Source organism: Protopterus annectens, chromosome 4.part1, assembly GCF_019279795.1.
Source record: "Protopterus annectens isolate FY-2018-M chromosome 4.part1, PAN1.0, whole genome shotgun sequence".
In the NCBI taxonomy this organism is placed as follows: Eukaryota; Metazoa; Chordata; order Ceratodontiformes; family Protopteridae; genus Protopterus; species Protopterus annectens.
The window spans coordinates 378,881,786-378,901,836 of record NC_056734.1 but is presented as its reverse complement, the minus strand read 5'-3'; the positions used below and the strand labels follow the sequence as shown (position 1 = coordinate 378,901,836).

Here is a 20,051-nt window from a genome sequence, read left to right as displayed (position 1 = left end):
TGTTGCCTATTTAAGGGCATTCGGGGGGAGTGTATGTTTTTGATTGTATGTGAAGGAGGCATCTAGTTTCTTTTTGTGCATAGTGCTGTGATTGCTGGTTTTCTTTGTTGTATCATATGGTAGTGTGAGATTTGATGCAAAGAAACAAAATGATGCTCTGCAGTTACTGCATTGTTTTTGCACTGCTGTGTATTACAGTAGGAAATACCCAAACAGGTATTGTTTTGTGTTTCTTCTTCTAGTTCTTGTCTGGTATAATGCAGCAATATGGGCTTGTATACCTAAACTATGCCTTGACCCTCTTCTTTGATTTTCTGAAAGGGTGGGTACTGATAAATATTTTTGTAAAGATGTATGCCTCCTTTCTTCCCCTCCTCTGTATCCCTGTTTTTTTAGCTATTTATTATTTCTCCTTGCCCTAGGTGAAATAAGCTCCACCTGACTGAGGTCAAATTAAATTAAATTATCAGTCCTGCATGCATTATAGCTATAATCTTGTACTTGTGTTTCAGCAGGCTTCTTATTCACATTAAGCAGAGCCCTTCCCTGGCCCTCTCTAAATGCAATTTGGATCAATGGATGAGCAATCTCCAACTCGCACCTCGTAGTGCCTATGCTCACACCTGGGGTAGTGTCTATGTCCCTTATGGATGGAGGCAGTCTGTAAGATACTCCATTGTACAGGCACAAACCCATGTCATCTCTTGCCCCTGGGGACCATATATTGGGTAAAATTGGGTTGTATTGGCTAGGTTTGTAAGTGCCCTTAATCCATTAGCCTAGTAATCTCCTATGAACCTATAATTCCACTCGCTCACATTCTGTTTTTCAGTAATTATTTCTAAATGAGTGTGCAATTATGAGTAATTTACTGTAGTGAACTTGGGTAAATGTGAGGTCAGTTTAACTAGCTGCAGTGCTGTTTTTATGACTGATATAAAACCTTTGGTTATGGAGAATGTACAGTAGGAAGTTCTTATGCCACCCCCTGCTTCTGAAAACATGGGGTTAAATTTGACTAGATTCACTGCTGAAACTGGAGAGAATATTAGCTGAACATGTTGAAAGACTTACTTAAATCTTTCCCTGACCATGGAAATTTGAGGGAATGTACAAGGTACTGGAAATGTTTTGATAACCTCCAATTAGTCCTTGGGCTCATTACTGGTCTTGTCTTTATGCTTGCCTTTACTGCATGCCATCCCCATCAAAGCTGTTTAATACTGCTATTCAGGACATTGTCTTAATTTTTTGCCTCTTGCATTAACCTTCTGACTGCAGTTAGTCCCAAACTACTACAGTTTCATTCTGTTCTGGAATTGATTCTCCCACTAGTATTTACAAATTGTTGATGTCCTTAAAAGCCTATGCTTCTAGGTTATCCCTTAATACTATGGAAAGTCATGAAGTAACCTGGTGTGATCAAGCAGGTATTGCATACTCAACTTAAAATTACCATGAATGTCAGCTTTTTTATTTTAGCATTTGCATGCCACCTTCCCCTGTATTTTGTATGCTGGGGTAGTACATAACCTATGTTCTTACTTGTAATGGCCCTTAGCAATACGAGTATAGATAAAAACATGTTGTGTTCTGGTATCTGAACTTCTGGTTAATTTGCATTGTATCAATGCTGGCAAGTAACTTCCTAGTAATGAATGATGCTTAATTGGTGAACACTCCTGAATAGGGGATTGCACTATACAGGATTATGATTGTATCTCTGCTTGTGATCAGTGAGACTAGTGCATGGAGCTTTACTTGCACTATGTACTAAGCTTCAGAAAGGTATGCACATGCAGTGTTGTAGGGCTTTGAACGACAGTAAAACAGCCCTGGCAAACAGTAAGTAGAACTGGAAATGTCCCTTGGAAGAACTGCTTGATAGACCCTTAATTCTGGTACATGTTTGGTCTTTGCTGGCCTGTAATGTCAGCTGTTATGATCTGGTCCCACACTAGGGATTAACAGTGCTTGGGGGTGAAAGTTTAATCTTGTCTGTCAGAAAGGTGCTAAAGAAGTTTTTTCTCTTTGCAAGTGTAATGTAATCATCCTATACTACACCAACATTGTCTTCTGGTGGGTTGTAGAACAGACTGCATATGCTGAGGTGGACATTCCCATCAACTGTACAGATTAAAATTTTTTTTCTGACAAATTAGTGGTAATTATTTAAAGACTGAAATTAATGAGATTTGAGTTTCAGACTTCTTATTTAGAAAATTCATGCTAACTCAAAACCTGTTCTATCAACTTCCTAAGTTTGCAAAAGCAATATTTAAAAATTGACTGCAAAAAATGTACCACTGAGTACCAATAAGTGTTCTCACACCTCTTATCCAGCCGACACTCGTCCCATCATGCAAATGAGTAGAGCTAGTAGAAAAAATCCGCTCTAAGACTCCCAAAGCAATTCCCTACACTGATAATAACTAGAGCTTTATTGACTAAAATGTTCAAGTAGAGGCATCGGAACAACCTCAACGTCCATCTGAAGAAGCCCGTTTGATACGGGTGAAAGCACTCAGCCGTTCAATTTGTTTCAGTCCATAGTACTTTGTGTTATCAAGTCTTGTATTATATTTGTTTTGCACGTCATGTCAGATGTTGAGGTTGTTCTGATGCCTCTATGAGCATTTTAGTCAATAAAGCTCTAGTTTTTATTATCCGTGTGGCGAATTGCTTTGGGTGTCTTAAGAGTGGATTTTCTCTACTAGCTCTAGTCATTTGTGATGGGAAGATTGTTGGCAGGGTGAGAGGTGTGAGAACACTTATTGGTACTCTGGTACAGCTTTTCCAATATTTAAAAATTGTCTGTATTTTGAGCATTTGTCCTGCTTTTACTTGTCCAGATTTCTTGCTCCAAGAGGTTGAGAGGTATGGTGGAGAATTCTCTTGAAGGTATAGTTTTAACTATTTTATTAAAAATGCACTGACAAGTGAACTTGTATCCCTGGGTATGCACTAGTTTGACTTTGTAAAAAGGCAAGTTATGGCTGACCAACCTGGTTGAGTGTTTAGGTGCTTGGACAAAGGACATGCAGTCCACACTGTCTTGATAAGTCCTTTGGCATCATTCCCAGTGCAGGGACTGACAAATCTTCACAACTCAACATTAACCTGTATGTGGTTTGCTGGACTTGTAACTGGCTGGCAGAACCTATACCATTAGATTTGCCTGGCAGAACCTATACCATTATATTTGCCTAAATGTCAGTGATGCCCCACAAGACTCTGTCCTGGGTCCCCTCTTGCGTATATATTTCTGTGATAACCAAAGGTCTTGATACTAGCTTTTATAACTAAGCTTGCTGTTTGTAAATTGCGATGGTTATCAAATCCCATTCTGATGCCCAAATTCTTCGAGCTAGACTAACTGCTTGGTGTGAATCATGGTCTTGCCATTTAACACAAAGAAATGTGGCATAGTTTTTCTTCAAATCTAAGAAGCACTACTGTTTACCATATAAATTACATTCTGGTTAAATCTGAGTCATCAGAGACTTGGAGACCTATGGGCTTGCAGCTAAATATTGGGTTCAGTCTATAGACTACTAAAAGCTGACCAATAAACAACTGATAATGGTCTCCTTTGACTACTGTGCATCTCTGTGGTGGTTTAAAAAAAAAAACTCCCTTGCACAGCTTATCCTATATGGCATAGCAAGGTCCAAAGGAGCTAGGCCCCTTTGTTCCTCACTTACTAGGCCCATCATTGAATATAATACCCCTTTTGTCATGTACCTCACAAAGTACCATAATCAGCTTGAAATCTGTTTCCTCACCATCTCTTGAGTAGTCTTAATCAGTAAGTCTAAGTATTGTACAGACTCCAAGGTAGGTATTAGGCTAGCTGCCCTTGTGGATCATTTTAAGTTTAGTCCATTTCCCTTGGTGAGACTCAAAACTCTGTACCAGTTGTCTGTAAGGTAAACATTTTAATCATATGCCACCTGCAAAATAGGCTAGACTGGGATTTGAACCCACACATACAACAGTAACTTAGCTCCATTGATTAAGGGATATGGCAAAGGGACATCACAGGGGGATCTCTGCTTGGTGCTTTGTAGCATGGAAAGCTAAGCAGTTTTTACACTAAATCCAGCAAATGGTAAAGCAAACACCTAGAGTCTCTGACTTTTGCATAAAGGTCAGATGGCAGCACAAAAGGTAAGGCCAGCTCTAGAGCCCTAAACTGACTGTCATGCCATCTGATCTTAATGTCTGAACTTTATCCAATGTACTAACTCATTTCTGGTGTAGGTTGCCCTTGTCTATCAAGCAGACCATTCCCTAGCAACATTTTTTACAGACCACTCCCTAGCAACATTTTTTAAACCAGTCTATGACTGGATGAGAGATTCTACATTTTTTTTACTAGGAGTATGTAATGGGGGGACACACCCAGTTTCCCACCAGTACTGGGTGATGTGGCTGAGCTTCATGATCCCTTTGGCCATATGCTCTATAATAACCTATTAAAAAAAAAAATTCAAGCACAATCTGCTGGTGAGAGATTCAATTCTCTTTGGGGAAATTGGCTACACACTTAACAGCGTTGGACACGTGATCCCTTTTTACTATTGCACAAGACTGCTCTTTCAGATCAGAAATTTACCTGCACCATATGCTTTCTGTGCACTTTCTCAGTTTAGGTTCTGATTATAGTAGTGTAGTAGATGACTTCATCTGAGGAATCTACACTGAGTAGAGGCGAGTCTCTGGGGAATGACTTGGCATCTTTTTGGACAAATACTAAAGTTTGCTGTAGCTGTATGGGCAATGGTTGTAAAGGATGTTCTGATAAAGCAGTGTATACTAGCTGCAATTAAGTTTGAGCCATTAGAAACTGCAAGAAAGGACAAGCTAAAGTGTAAAATCCTCACTTCTGTAATGAGGGTTCATGGGATATATGGAAATTATAGACAATACCAGTGCTTCAACTGCATGACTTCTGAATGGCCGTGACTTTAGTTTTTAAGTCTCTTTGGGTATGTTTTAGCCAACAAAACCAAACCCCGCTAGCTATATACATGCATATTTCAGCCTTGATGCTTCACTGACTTAACTGCTCATTCATGGGAGTAGTGAAATTAAGTAGACTTGGACATTAGAATTGCTTTGAGTTTTAGTTAATGAAACTTGGTTAGTGTTTCCTGCGAGGACTAATGAAATACAGCATGCTTTTTACTTGCACTAATATCCAAGTTTCATTGTAATATCTTCATTCAGAAAGATGGGGAAACAGATTTGGTTAAGCCAGATTACCTGTAAGTAACCAATGCTGTGCTATACTTTTATTAAAACTTAGCTGTCCATTCAGTTTGTCACTTTGCATTTCTTTCCATGTAGGTGAGATTTGATGTTGGAACACAGTTTACTGAGATACTATGTACCTGAAGGTTTAATTTATAGTATGCAGTGTGCACTGAAATCAATGGCATAGGAAAGGGCACCTTTTAGTCAATAGGTGCCCTCAAGTTGTTTTTTTCTTGTCTTGCACAAGAATACTTTTACAATTATTGCAATGGTATTAACCATAAAAACAAGTACCCCTTCAACATGGGTGTTAATATACCCACCCCCTCCAAAGTTCACTAGTCAAAGAAATGATAAATGGGCAGACAACAGATTAGCCTTGATAGGGTCACTGTTAAACTGTATTTGGCATTTATTGCACTTGGGTACAATGACCCCTTTGATATGTACCTAACCAGGCACATCCAACAAGTCCAGAGGTTTATCACAAAGGATCCAAGTAGCCTCTTGTGCAGACTACCTCAAAACCCTATCCCTGTATTTCTTACAGGCCGTTGAGGGGAGGTCTATGCCTGACCAACAAGGCATTGTTGGACCTCATCCTGACATGCTTTTTGCATATCTATAAAGTGCTCCAGAACAGCACACTTCTAAAGACTTAAGATTCCCCTGTGATAAATGGGATCTGCTGGTGATACAGGTATGTGTTGTAGACTATGCCTTGTCTGTAGAAGGCTCCCCATCCATGTGAAGCAGATTTCCTACTTAAACCAATTCAAAAGTAACTTGGACAGTTGATGGAGGGAACAAGAAATTCATCCCTGGTTTGGCACCTATGTCTCTAATGGACACTTCTTGTAAATGGTTCATCCTCCAAGCCCCTGCTTGCACATAATGGGTACCAGAAAATGTTAGACTTGGATTTATGGCTAGGCTTCAAAGGACCTAGTGGTCATTAGCCTAGTACACGCCTATGAACCTACCACCAGATAGTGCTGTGAGGCATGCTTTTAAAGAGCACTTGCAACGGCTAAGGACTGAAAATGGTTCTTAGTGGAGCTGGGGGGGGGGTTAAAAGATCAGGCCCACAAGATGAAGGAATGTAAGATTAAGATGTGATGGCTGTGATGTAGGATATATATTGCAGAAATAACAACTGTAGTATAGTGACTGGGCTCTATCTTCAGACTTCAGTTTTGCTACAGGCTTGGTGCATATGTTACAATGAAATGGTAGAGGAACTCCTGTCGGCAATCATTTATCACCTTGTAGGTACACACTAACCACAAACTACATCCTCTTTGCCCACTGGCAAACTTAAGTCTCAAGTGGTCTGTAGCTTTAATCTGAAAGTGGGTATGAAGGGGTGACCTTTTTACAGGTGCAACTGAGCACAAATTAAATTTTTACCAAACAGCTACGTTTATCAACTTGCCTCTGAAATGACCTCTGGAAGTTCTGTGGTGTCAGTATTTGTCTTCCAGTTTAGAATGTCTGTTAAGCTTGTGTAAGCAAGGTTGGTAACACTTGTCCAAAGGAAAATATCCAAATGCTTATAAGCAAATTTAAGACCAAGTGCAGACCCTACCCTCTGTGGTTGGGAGAAGGAAACCTTGTAGTCGCATGTAAATACCATGTACATGGCATAGCTAAAAAGTGAAGCAAGAGTTGCCAGGGTTTGTGGGCAGTGCAAGAAGCATTGTGCTAAAAAGTATGAGCATTAAAAACCTGCAGAGGTTTCATGAAAATTGCAAAAATTCACAGGATGGGAAATTTAATTCTTGTCTGGCAAGGACTTGCTTCTGTCAGCAAACAAACTTCTGACAAATTTGTTGAACAGGTGTATATGGCTTGACTGCATATGAAGTTTCACACTAAATGGACACTGGTCGTCTGACTTAATGTGACAATCCAACACCTAGTCAAAGTATTACAGAAATTATGGAATTTAATGAAATGTAACATTAAGCTACATCACTTATTCACTGCAAACTGTACTGTCAATTTGTTTTATCGTTATAAAAGAGCAGTAGAAAACTGGATTTTTACACTTAAAATTATAGGTGAACAACTCCAAGATTTCAAATCTTGAAAAGGGGAAACTACAAGACAACTTCTGCCCCTGTAGATTTTTAGGATGTTTGCTACATGCTTTAGAAACTGTCCAGATTTGTACATCATATTCTTGGTCTGTTTCTCATAAAAATTGTGTGCTTTTTCTGGCATACCACTGGGGAATAAAGTTGGTGAATGACATGCATTTGAGTTTCAGACTTCATATCCTTCAGGAAATGAATGCCAACATGAATCTTGTTCAGCATCTCCAAGCTTATGAGCAATATTTTAAATCTGTCCCTACTTTTGGGTGTTTGCTCCCCATTATTTTAGGCTTTTCCAAATTAAGAGGATGAGCAGTATTAGCCAGAAAGCTAAACAGTCTTGTATCTTCTGTGATATTCCTTTGAGGAAACCTTGCTGGAGCAAAGAATGGTGGGGCATGGGGAAGCTTCCATTAAGTAACATCTGCCCAAGCTTTCTTTAAAAAGCTGTTCTGTGGTTATACAGTCTAAATGTGAAGCCGTGTCGTGATAAGGTGAGTTTAGTCATGATTTTGCATCGTATTTTTAGTCTACTGAATTGGTTGGTTCTTGGGGGGGTGTTAAACAGGACCTGCTTGTTAATCAGCCTATATTTTTAGCATTATTAGGTGACCTGTTAGAGGCACTAATCTGTAATGTTTGACTTTGAATGCAAAGGGTCTCATCAGTACTATAACATTTTCTCTTGCCATAATTAAATCCACTTTGTGGTAGGGGATTAGCAAAGTGTGATAATCCAAGGACACCTGCAATTTTATGATTATCAGTCATCTTACTGTAGTTTCCAGGTGGTAGGAACAGGCTCATTAAGTTGTAGTGAATAAGTACTGTAGCCTAAAATTCCTACTGCTCGGCTGTTATGGAAAGTTTGTAACTTGTGCTCGACTATTTTAGGTGAATTGCTATTATCCTAGTTGAGCTTTTACTTTTTAGCTGTATATGTTCTATATTTCCAGGCTAATTCTGAAAATGGCCTACATGAATTGGTTTTACTTGTACTTCTGGTCCACATATTGGTGGAGATTCTTCCCTACAAGATTAGTGTTCTAGCAAAGCTGCTAAAGCACAGGTGTATTGATATAGCAGGAAAGGGACAGGGATATAGTGCAGTAGTATATCTGACTCTCAAATGACCAAAGGCTACTTGCTAAATAGCTCAATTTCAGAGGAAAGTGCACTTGTGGAATTGTGCAGATAACTTTACTTCCTTGGTGATCTTTACAGCAAGTCTTGTGCTGCAGTTAATACCAAATATGACCAAGTCTTTTGCATGCATTTCATAAAACAATTTGTAAAAGTTGCTCCAACTGTGTTCAGTTGACAGCTGCTGCACTGCCAGTGACTAGCTCTGCAATGACTGCTGCCAAGAGTAACAATTTACATGTAACAATTGTGCCCAAGGTAAGGACTGGTATTAAGTTTACTGCAGAGTTAACTGCTGACTACCAGCTGGAGCCTGGCATTTGAGTGTTTTGCCTAAGATGAGGACTAGTAGTATTCGCATGCCAAGTACGGTAACTGAGTTTTTAGATGCCTGTCTGATCCTATGATGGGGACTACAAAGTGAAGGTCCATACTGAAGTAGAATGTATTGCACTGGTAAACTGTCACTAAGGCTTGCACTATTCATAATTATGAATCCAGCTCGTATACTGGAGTTTTAGTGGCAGGTGTCGAAGCTTAATGTGTACTGGTGGGGGAGGTGAGGTAAAGCCAAAAATGAGACAAACATGAACTTGAACCCAGATTTTTCAGAGAATGTGGCTTTATACTTCCACATATGAACTTGAGAACTAACCAAGATGAACATGGGGTTTTACCTCAGTTGTACCTCACTGCAGAAGAAAACTTACTTATTTTGATACTTGATATATATATATATATCCAAGTGCATAAGCCTGACATGGTCCATGAAGGTTCTTGGTGGTTTTGTAGTTCTGCTTATAGTTTACTAGGCCAGCATACTTATTAGTGCTACTTGCAGGGTTTGACTAGCTTGTCTTTAGATTGGCAATTTCTGAACCTGATAGTGGCATTAGTAGTTTCTAACAAGGCAGACTAAAACTAGTGCAACGTCAGGAGTTCCTCAGCTGCCTGTTACAAAGTCATCCTAAATGACTGCTAGATTATGGAAGGCTTCTCCATTTCTCATGCTCATTTATGCCTGACAATGCTCCATTCACAAGGGCTTATTAAAAAGTAAGGTCCGTGTCTAATGGCAGTCTTGCTCATGGTCTCCATTTTACAAAGAACTATAATTATCTATACTTGTGATGAGCAGCTGCAATATGATTCCTGAAAATAAATCTTTGACACTGCTTTAGTACCCCCTCTAATGGCTCCAAATTGAAATGGCTTTACCCAGAATAGTGGCAACAAGATAAAAGCAAACTCTGAACACTGCTGTTCTCAACTTTTTTTGCAGGGGGGTGCCTCCTGGAATCCCCACCCCCATGTGGAGAAGCAAGCTCTTCCAAAGACTGCCGTACCTCAGAGTAAAGGGAATATTCTGGGAAATGTCCATCTTGGACATGTATATGTAGATCTAATTTTTTTCTAGTCTCTGTTTTGGGACCTACTCTTGTGAATCCTGCCACTCCAAATGGTAACCCCACCCAACACTGAAATACTTCCCAAAACTGTATTGGAGCATAGTATGTTGTGGATATTGCTGACCCAGTTATGGCAATGGGTAACATGTCCAAGGAGTCTGTAAATCTGCCATGCTTAACTTAATGGCTCCCCTAACTGATGCTACTTTAGAGTACAAAATAGCAACTCTAACTGCCCACCAGCAGACAGTACTGCACTTTCACCAGCTGTTATTTCAATTTGATAAAGCTTAAGTAGATGCCTGTGTCTTAGCTTAAGAGATTTTGGGACAAGCACTGGTAGGCTTTCACAACTTCAGATTACACTTTCCTTGGTTAGCTGTACAGCTAAAAAATATGGGTAGTACTGAAAGTATCTAGCTAGTTAGCATGTTGGTAAATATGTGCTTAAAGACAAGTGTCAATCCAGACCCCATGAGGCTTATAAGTGTGCTCCTATTCATTCCATGCTTATCTTGACTTTTTTTACATGATGCCTAATGCTGGACAAAGGGGTTGAAGGTGTATATGGGTGCATTATCATCTCTTCACCCTTCTCCAGTAGTGGTAAAAGTGATCCATAATGCCATTGGGCAGTGGAATCCAAATACTGTTGTAAAGGGATTTGAGGTGTAATAGCTGTAAGTTATCCATTTACCTAATATTATAGATTGCATATGTTGGAAGATTTCCTCCCACAGTATTACAATTGACAATGCTTGATCTGTTAAGTCAAACCAGTTCAGGGTCTGTTATAAGAAATGTAATACCCTATTTGGGCCACTGTGCCTTTCTGGACTGGGCCATCACTTGAGGCCATAGTGGACCCATGAGTTTCTAATGCTGGCTGTATACGAGTGCTTGTTCAGACTTGTGCTTACACTTGCTTTGAGGGTTTGACAGTTGCATAGGTGACATTTTTGGTTCATACTTTATAGAGGATTTGACTGTCTCTTTAGGTTATAGTACTTGCATTGAGCATTAGTCCCGGAGACTTAGACTGGCATTTACATGTGCATAGTAACTGGCAATGTAAGAGTTGAGGGAATATTGGGTTTCCCCTTATCTAGGATGTGGTCGATCATGCTCTAGTTTCTAGTCTGACAAGTCACTAGAGGTTTACAGCTTAGTGGTGGTGTTTGGTGTCTGACCATCTCAGTGACACCTTAGACCAACCAGGGGTTCAAATATTTATAAAATCTAGGAAGTGTTGTGCATAACTTGTAGGTTGCCCAGGATATTTAAATTCCCAGTAAAATAGTATTAGTCTTTGGGGAGGCTTTATGCTGTAGATGAGGTATAGGGATATAGTATGGATTTTTGAGACATGAAGGAGCTAAAGGTCATTGTCTTTGATATGGCTTGGGAATAGATGCACTACCAGTTTTGGAGGTGGGTATTGTAGCAACAGCACCACCTCATTGCCATGTTACAACTACGCAGAACTGCATTTGGGGTCTATATTAGAAACTTGACCACTTAGCTTGTTGAATGCCGAATTGTCAACAGCTAAATGGTCAAACCTTAATCACGAACAGCCTCTTAATCTGGAAAGAATTCACTTGGCCATTAAAATTTGACGGCCAAATGACTCGCGCAAGTGGCAGTTCATGATTTTAAGCTTTCACCGTTTAGCTGTCAGCGTTTGACAAACTCAGCAGTCAAGTTTCTAATATAGACCCAGGTTTAAAAAGGGGAAGAACATTTAAGCAAAGATAGCCCAAGTGCAACAGCAGCTGCTGTTACTAGCCAGAAAACATTTGCTGGCTGTGGAGTTCCCCCTCATGGCTGGCTCCCATCTCCTGGTAGTGTTAACTAAGCAGAACCTAGTGTACTTCTGAAGGAGATTCTCAATTTTCATGGTGCTTTGACAAGAATGGGGTTGCGCTTTTTTTTTTTTTTTTAACTATTGCTCTTAAATCTGGCTGTTTCACATCTTGGCACTAGATGTCCATTGGCTCTTGATGGCTTTAGCCTTGTCAGAAGTTTGTAATTAAAACCAACATGGGAATAATTGGTCTATTATGCCAGTAAGTAATGTAGCCACAATGTATTGAAGTACTGTGGAATGAATTATTAGATGCTGTAATGCACTGCATAGCCTTCATCCATATTGGCAGATGAAATGGCTGGTTATCTAGGTGTTGGGAGTGAGGTTGGATTGCTTGTCTTTGCACAGCTGCATATGATTTGAGTGGTGGTTACTCTGTCACTTTGTGACTTGGACTACAGTACTCCAAGTTGCTTGGCTTTGTTGGAGACATTTTATTGATGCTTCTGAAGAACCCATGATTTTTGTACTAACGCAGGTCTTTCAAAATTACCTAACTGTGGAGCTAAGCGGTGTTTGCATCCTTTATCTGAACAAGCCAATTGAAAGATTTGTCCAGCTGCATCAACTTTATGAAAGGTATACCAATACTTGCTAATCATTTGCCATCATGACACAAAACTGACAATCCTGGTAAACTTGTGTTCTTGTCCCTTAACCAGCAAGGCTGTAGGACTTTTACTGTTCCAAGTCTGTTAAAACACTTGCAACAAGCTACTGAACTAATGACCGTTGGATGTATAGTCACTACTTGTGGTTTTAAACCTACTTCTGTAGTGGTTTTACAACTACAGCTGGATAGTCACATCTGAACGTATGTTGCACTGCATTATACTTGCTACACTTCTCCATTTTGAATTCCATTGTGTTAATTAGCTAATGGCAATTCCCTTATCTTTAGTGACCTTGGATTTTTTAAATCAGCCCTTGGAGGAATCATTTAAAAGCAAGTGACATTCACATGCTTCCATTAGAACCCAATTATCTTAAAAATCTATTTCTTGCCACTAAAAACATGCCCTGTCATGCCATAATTCAACGAGCAGTAGCACCTTTACCATCCTCAAAGGAGTACTTCCCCATATCTTGGTTCTGCACAAATCTGAAGCTGCCCAAATCAGGGAAAGCGCTTGTCCTTAACTTGAAAGACAATTAACAGGCTTTGCATTTCCATTCATTTTCAGAAAGATATGAAATCTGAAACCTGAGTGACAGCATCCTCAGATTTGTCAGGGAATAAACCAAAAATGAGGGACAAAGGACATTTGTGAAATGATGTACCTCTTCTGTTTAGCTTTCTAAATTCTTGTAGATGCACTAAAGAACTTTGCTTTTCACACTGGACAAAAGCAACTTTGGCAAGCAAGGCAAAGTAAGCTTCTAAAACTATGATGCAGCTGATTGCTGTCTGCAAAAGGGTTAAAGGAGGGATGTCAGCTGATTGCTGTCTGCAAAAGGGTTAAAGGAGGGATGTTCAATTTTAATGCACTAAAGGGAATCTTTCCTCTAGCATTTATCTCTTGTTTGCATGTTGCTGCCAGTGCCTTTCTTTTTCTGTGCCACTTGAACACACCACCAGGCCATCCCATATATCTGGTTCCACTCCCAAGTAATGAGGTCTTAATGCCAGCTATGACTTGTCCACTTCTGCAAAACATGGCTTGCCACAACTTTTCCAGATGGCTTGGAGTGGCTGACTTGCCTTTAGCCAAATGCAAGTAGCAGTGAAAACTTTTCCCACTATGAATACTTGAGCTACATCAAGAACTGCAGTTCTGTACTCTACAGCTGAACTGAGTCTTGTAAAAATTGCAGGAACAGCATTCCATTGGGGTACAGGCCATTGTTGAAATGCTTGAACTAGTGATGTGCCTTGACAGTAGCACACCTGTAAGTGCATGTCCTTTTATTGGACATTCCACATTGGTGCCTCACTCTACTTTGAACGAAATTCAAATGCTGCAACTCTGGCTTGGCCCTTTACATGGTACACAAGCTGGCACTGTCTCTTTATCCAAAGACCTAACCTAATACAGCAATTCCGAGGTTCACAGTAGGCTTGTATTCCAGTGAATCAACAGTATCCAATAGTATTGGTAATTTCCAGCTTTTTCCTGGTTAGTATAGCTGACTGGTTTGATTCCCTCCAGCTGTGTCTATTCTATGCTCTGACCAGTCTGTCCTCTAGCTCGTGTGGTACTGCTTGCATGCTGCATAAACCCACAGGTGTGGTGCAAGTTGACTGCATTCTGCATATTTAACAAATGGTTCTGTCTCAAGGGGTATGGGCCATTCTTGGGTCTTTACTATCAGCGTGCCTCTAATGTGTCCAGTCCTCTGGGAGGTGGGAGTGGAAATTGTTTTGAAATACCATGCTTTTGTGTTGCATGTACTGCAACAACGTATGGTTCATACAGTACTAATTGGAAGCAGTGAGTTGGGATGTGTTTAGGGCTGTGGGGTCTAGCCAAGTGTTGTATTTAACATGTATTTGTTGTGAACGAGGGTTTGATCAGGATTTAATTTGGAACTAGCTAATCTTGATCAGAAATGTTTTTTTTGGTGACCTAACATTGTGTAGTTATGGAGACTTGGCAACCAGTTTCCTCAGAGGCTGTCTCTAGCAGATTTTCTGGGTTTAGGGCCAGATGTTGTAGGGTTGGCTGCTGTGTGGGTACTGGGCTAAAACCTAGATGCAGGTACTTGAAATGAGCAGGAGCTGATTGTCACAAGAGCCAGCTTCAATAGGGGACTATGAAACCATTTTATGATGTGCAGAGAAATTTAGAAATTTAAACTTTTTGTTTAAAAAGACTGAGCTTGTTAAAGATTGGATTTGGAATCTTGGGTTGATAAAGCTTGTAGACAAAATGGGCCACTAGAATTGTAAGGTGGATTGAAGTGTAGCCTTGAGTGAAATTCTAGGTGCGGTGTGGGAAGGGTCTAATTTGAAGGGCTGTGGCGGGAATATAGCTCAAGGCCTTACCAGAAATGCTTAAGTCTGGCTGCCATAGTAAGTACAAAAGTAGAAGATTAAACTCTGTATCTGTACTGACAGTTTTGGTTTATATTTTTTTTGCAACTGTTTTTAGAATTAAGCCATAGAAATCTTTAAGTAGGTAGTGTACAGTGCTTTTCACTGCATCTGGTAGCTCTCTAGAGGCAGGATATGATTTCAATGTTTGGGTCAAGAGACTGTAAATATTCAGTTCCAACGATACATTGCTGGCACATTAGGCTGGCTTTGGTCTTGTAGGTAAAAGATTACCAGGGTCAAAAGGGAGGGGGTGGCTACAGCAGTTTGCCATAAGGCATAAATCAAGTGGAGAGACTAAAATAGGCTTATTAATGAGCTTGTAAGATTGTGCCAGAATTGGTGTCCTGTGTTCAGTCACGGTGTTGGGTGTTCTGGTCTCCGCACTCTCTCTATACTTGCTCCAGTACAGTTGGGGGGGGGGGGGTTACTGATGCAGGGAAATGTAAGAGTAAGCAGTTGCTTTATACTAGGCTTCCACCATTCTGAACTTGTAATTCGATCTCTAGACTGATGCTCAATGCCAGCACTTGTCAGTATAGAATTTGAATCTAGCATCAAGCCATCGGGAGGGAGTGCTTTTAAATCTAGCAGCAAGTCCTCATCAGGAGGGAGTGCTATCACTTCTCTGTAATAGAGTAACCCTTTAACTAGCATTTTAGATTACACTATACAGTGACTGGTCAGATTGCACCCAATGATGGCGCAACTACAGGTGTAGACTGCACATTGAGGGCAGGATCCAATGTTGGTTCCTTAGTCCAACTAGGGGCTTAAATATTTTATGAAATCTAGAATGTTCAGAATTTGTGGCAGTAGCTGCCCAGTTAATGAATATGCCAGAGTACAATGTGTTCTCCAGTTTGTTTTACATGTGGGTTGAGGGAGGGGTATGGATGGGTGTGATGAGGCATGATTAACTATATGAAGGTCAAGGGTGCAAAACATGTGGTTCTGCTTAGGATTGCAGACTCTGCAACCAACATGGTAACTGTCTGAATGGTGGAAGTATTGTAACAAGCATTGGGGCAGGTACTGTTGCTACATAAACTTCTGTAACTATACAGGCACCCATTCTTGAGGGTCAAGAAGGCTTTCAACTAGAAGATTGGCTTCTAACACTTAGTGCCACTTTATAGTCCTTGTACTAGACAAAAGGCAGTCACTTAAAGACAAAGTTCATTGGCAGAAAGGGGTGGGGGGACTGTTGCCTAAAGCACTATAGGGTGGAGAAATCTGCATTCAATGTCTGCCGCTTCACTTCAAGTTGGTTTTTGAAACTAGTGTAGTTAATGCTTCCTGGCTTGTAGTAGCAGCAGTTGGCTGGGAAGGTTCTCGTATGGGTGGTTGACTCTCCTTGCTTCAGTCCTTGGGTGCTTCTGACATCTGTCTGCTTCCCAGTTCTCTCAAGTGGAAAAGTTGGCAAAGCAGATCTAAGCTTGTATAGTGTCAACCATTCTGCTTTGGCAAGATGCTTTATGAAACCATTTCTCAGGTAACTCTGGAAGGCTAGACATACTATATTGCCACTGTATCCACTGATTGGTAAAGTTAGGTCTAAGACTTGTAATTAAAAAGCGGGCCCATATTGGAATTTGCTGGTGCACAGATGTTGTCATACAGCTCAGTTTTATGCCAGTAATTAACTACTATGCATTTGAGGTAAGGAGAATTTGTCCCTCTTAGCTGCTCTAGGTCACTGACTTGGCATAGAATACTGTTTAAATTGCCATGAAATGGATGGCCTTTCAGATGAGTTTGAGAGGAGGCTGGTAGGACTAGTCTTTCCACATTGATTAGTGTTAATTGATTCTTATTGTGGCTTGGGTTTGGCTATTTTCCAGTGTGAACTTCCACTCACTGGCACCTGTTTGGCTTTGCTGGAGGAATGGCTTGTTGATGCTTGCCCTCCGGAGTACACACTTCAGAATGTTTGCATCAAAGCTTGCTATGCTTTTGTAAGAAATTAAACATTTCTGCAAGAATTCGTGGAGAGTCTGTAGTTCAGGATGTGGGGGGGTGGGGTCCTCTAACCCATTTGGTTGTATGGGAAACTTGGCCAAATCTGACTTTGGCTGGATACGATTACATTGGAAGAAAGGGCATCTGGGGGCACAACTGGTCTTAACTAGTCAAATGGGGGGTGGGGGGATTTTGTACATGTATTTGGGGTGTACAGTAAAGCGCTTGGATTAATAGAATGCTTTAGTTGCCAAGGCAAGATTGGGGTTTGGCAATACTGTCAGTTAGGCCTACCCAAAAGACTTCCATGTGGGACAGCTGAAGTTTCCAATTCTTCATACATATCCTTCATGAAAGTTCTAAACTTGTAACCGCAACTGACTGTATGCCAAACAATGGGGAGAGGGACTTCCCAGTGCCAGAAAAGTCGTGTACACTGCATCCTGTAGCTGTTGGGCACTGCCATTGCAGCCAGAGAATATTTCTTGGCATATGGAAACCACTAATGCCCATAAAAACAATGATTCTGTGGTAAAGCTTGGAAGCAAGGATAAGAATTCCTTTGACAGTTTTGGGGTTAAAGCCATCATTTGGAGAGCTTTAAGCATGGGTAGTCAAATGCCATGGGACTAATGAGCACACTGGATAATTCCACAACTCCATGCAGTGCCTCAGGTGTCGGGAATGGTGCTGGTGTTGAGGTGGTTGCAAAAGAGCAAATGTGGTTCCCTACTATGGTAACATTCAGGGAAGTATGCTATCTGGGTGTTGTAGCAGTATGAATGGAAACTCTATTTGCAGAATGGAGGACTTGATGGTGCGTTTGCAGAAAGGGCTTACTCACAGCAGAGATGGAGCTGCTGTTATGGCCATTTTCATGTTTGGCGCTGAATCCTAGAGCATATTAGGACAATGGTAGTACAGCAGTTGCAGAGTAAATTCTTTCCTTGCTTGTGTGTGAGCTGAAAGCCTTTCTAATGTACCTAATTGAGGAGAGTGAGCCCTGGTACTCCAGGTTATAGTTGAACCGGTAGTGCATCAAGGCAGCTACCATTCCATTTTTAAAGCTTTTGGTCTTTGGCAGCTTGATATGTAATGGAAAATATGCCTAGTCCTTGGAAACTCTAATAAATTTGGCATAGTCTGAAAGTAATACGGGATAACTGCATCTACAGGTGCTGTGATGAAACTGAACTCCACTGCCTGCCACTCACAGGGTAGCTTAGCCTCTGTTTGCCTTGTTTGTGGAGACAGCAGGAATTACATAATAAACTATTGAGTTTGTACTCTTATCAAGACAAATTTCCAATATGGCTATGCCAGTCTTAAAGGTAGTAAAATTGCTTAGGATTGACCCATTCTTGAGCCCTTCACTTTATAGTTGAGGTCCATAGTCAAATGTCCTTCCGGAAAGGACATTGGGTAAAAAATCTGCCCCCCCCCCCAAGTAAGGCAGAGCTTCATGTTTTCGCTTCATGTTTTCAGAGATGGGTGCCCTGGTAAGGGGTTGCATTAGGATTTTTACAAAAAAAGGGAGGAATTAAGTAATGCTGCTGGTTCCTAAATCTGTAGGAAAGTCTGCTTTTACTGGATATAGAAATCACAAACTTGTTGACCAGTAATGCCTTATGGTAAGCCCAGGGAATATAGCACCAAAACAGAGATCCTCTTATCAAGTTACACATCTGGGTTTATCTCCTGTAAAGTGATTTTGCTAAAGTGTTTGCACCCAGATTTTTATCTGGACTAATCCACTGAAAGCTTTGTCCAGATGAGTTTTTGTAAAAAATAGGCAGAAGGCTTGACTAACTGTAGTTGTAAGTTGATATCTAATCCCTGGTATTCTTGGAACAATCCATTTCTTAACTGAACCAGTGCAGAAGAGCACTTGCAAGGTATCTTGGGGTGTTAAATTTCAGGAAGCCTGAGGTAAGGTAAATTGGTCAGTGACAGTGAACGTTCCAAGTCTTGGAGATGGGCAGTATGATGGTGGGGTTACATTCACAACAGCCTCTTGCTTTTAATGAACTGGTTCATATAGTTGGTGTGGAACTGAACAGGCTGGTTTAGGACAAGTAGCTCCTGAAGTTTTTGAATTCTTGGGTGAAATGTAGATGCACTAATATAATGTCATGTATCTAATATAATGTCATGTATTTAGTTAGCTCTGGGTGCAAATGGTTCAGTACTAAATTTTAGCAAAATAAAACTAAAGTTCATATTGTGGTAGGGGAATGAGCAAATTCTGCTGTCAGAGCATCTGCAATATAGTCTGCAGGATTTGCTACCAGTCTGCTTAAACTGACCTGGCTAGATGTGGGTGTAATGCCTAGGTGTCGGGGATGGACACCATTTAAGCTTGCAGTAAATAACTGCTGTAGCTTGTTTGCCTTTCAGCTTTTTCCTGGTAAGGGGTCACCACAGCAGAACTCCAGCCCAATAATGATTGGCAGTAGATTTTTACAAAATGCCAAGGTGCCAGCTTGACTTCCAACCTTCAACGAAGGCACACCCATTTACACATGCATGTCTTTCGAACGCTACCCAACCACAGGGAGGACCTGCAGACTCCACACAAGGCACTCCCAAGCCAAGCATCGAACGGGAGAACCTCTTGCTGCAAGGTAACAATGCTACCCATAGCTGCTGTAGCCTAAAATGTTAAATTCCATTGAATTCATAATTTTTGTATCGAAATGGCCAATTGAACCAGTTCCAGGATTTAGCAGCATTGTATGAAAGGATATGTTGCTTCCAGGTTTCAGTCCCCCAAACTCCCCATTGGATGCTTATGGTTAGCACCACCAGACCAATACAGTAAAGTCTGCATAGCTGTATTTGTAGCTAATTGGTGTGGGGGTTCTGTGAGAATTCTAGTATAGATTGCTGTTTAATGGCAATTCACCCAAATAACTAGGTATGCTGGCTTTACATTTTACTCTTAAAACTGGTATTAACCAGGAAGAACACTGGTCAATGTGGATATCAACTGAGGTACATGGATATAGTGCAGTTTTATGGGGAAATATTTCACAACTGCCCAAAAGCTACATACTTCTAACAGAACTTCTTATCAAACTGCAGAAATTGTGCAGACATTTACTTTAATGTATGCCAACTTGCAAAATTCTGGTCTCTTGCATTTAATCCAATTTGTCTAGTACTAAAAATAATTTGCTCCTTTCAGCTGTTGTATTGCCTACAAGGTCTGATGGCTGCTGCCATGAGTAAAATGGGAAAGAATAAAAAAATAAAAGCAAGGCTTTCAAAATTTC

At 40.6% G+C, this 20,051-nt stretch overlaps 1 protein-coding gene across 1 annotated transcript in view; it reads left to right on the top strand.

The window, feature by feature from the left end:
- The first annotated feature begins 30 nt into the window (after positions 1-30).
- Positions 31-20,051, top strand: part of LOC122801374 (uncharacterized protein PB18E9.04c-like) — a 58,577-nt gene continuing 38,556 nt past the window's right edge. Inside the window, exon 1 of the mRNA XM_044070904.1 lies at positions 31-216. Coding sequence (XP_043926839.1) covers positions 135-216 — 82 coding nt within the window. The 5' untranslated portion in view covers positions 31-134. The remainder of the gene's footprint in view (positions 217-20,051) is intronic.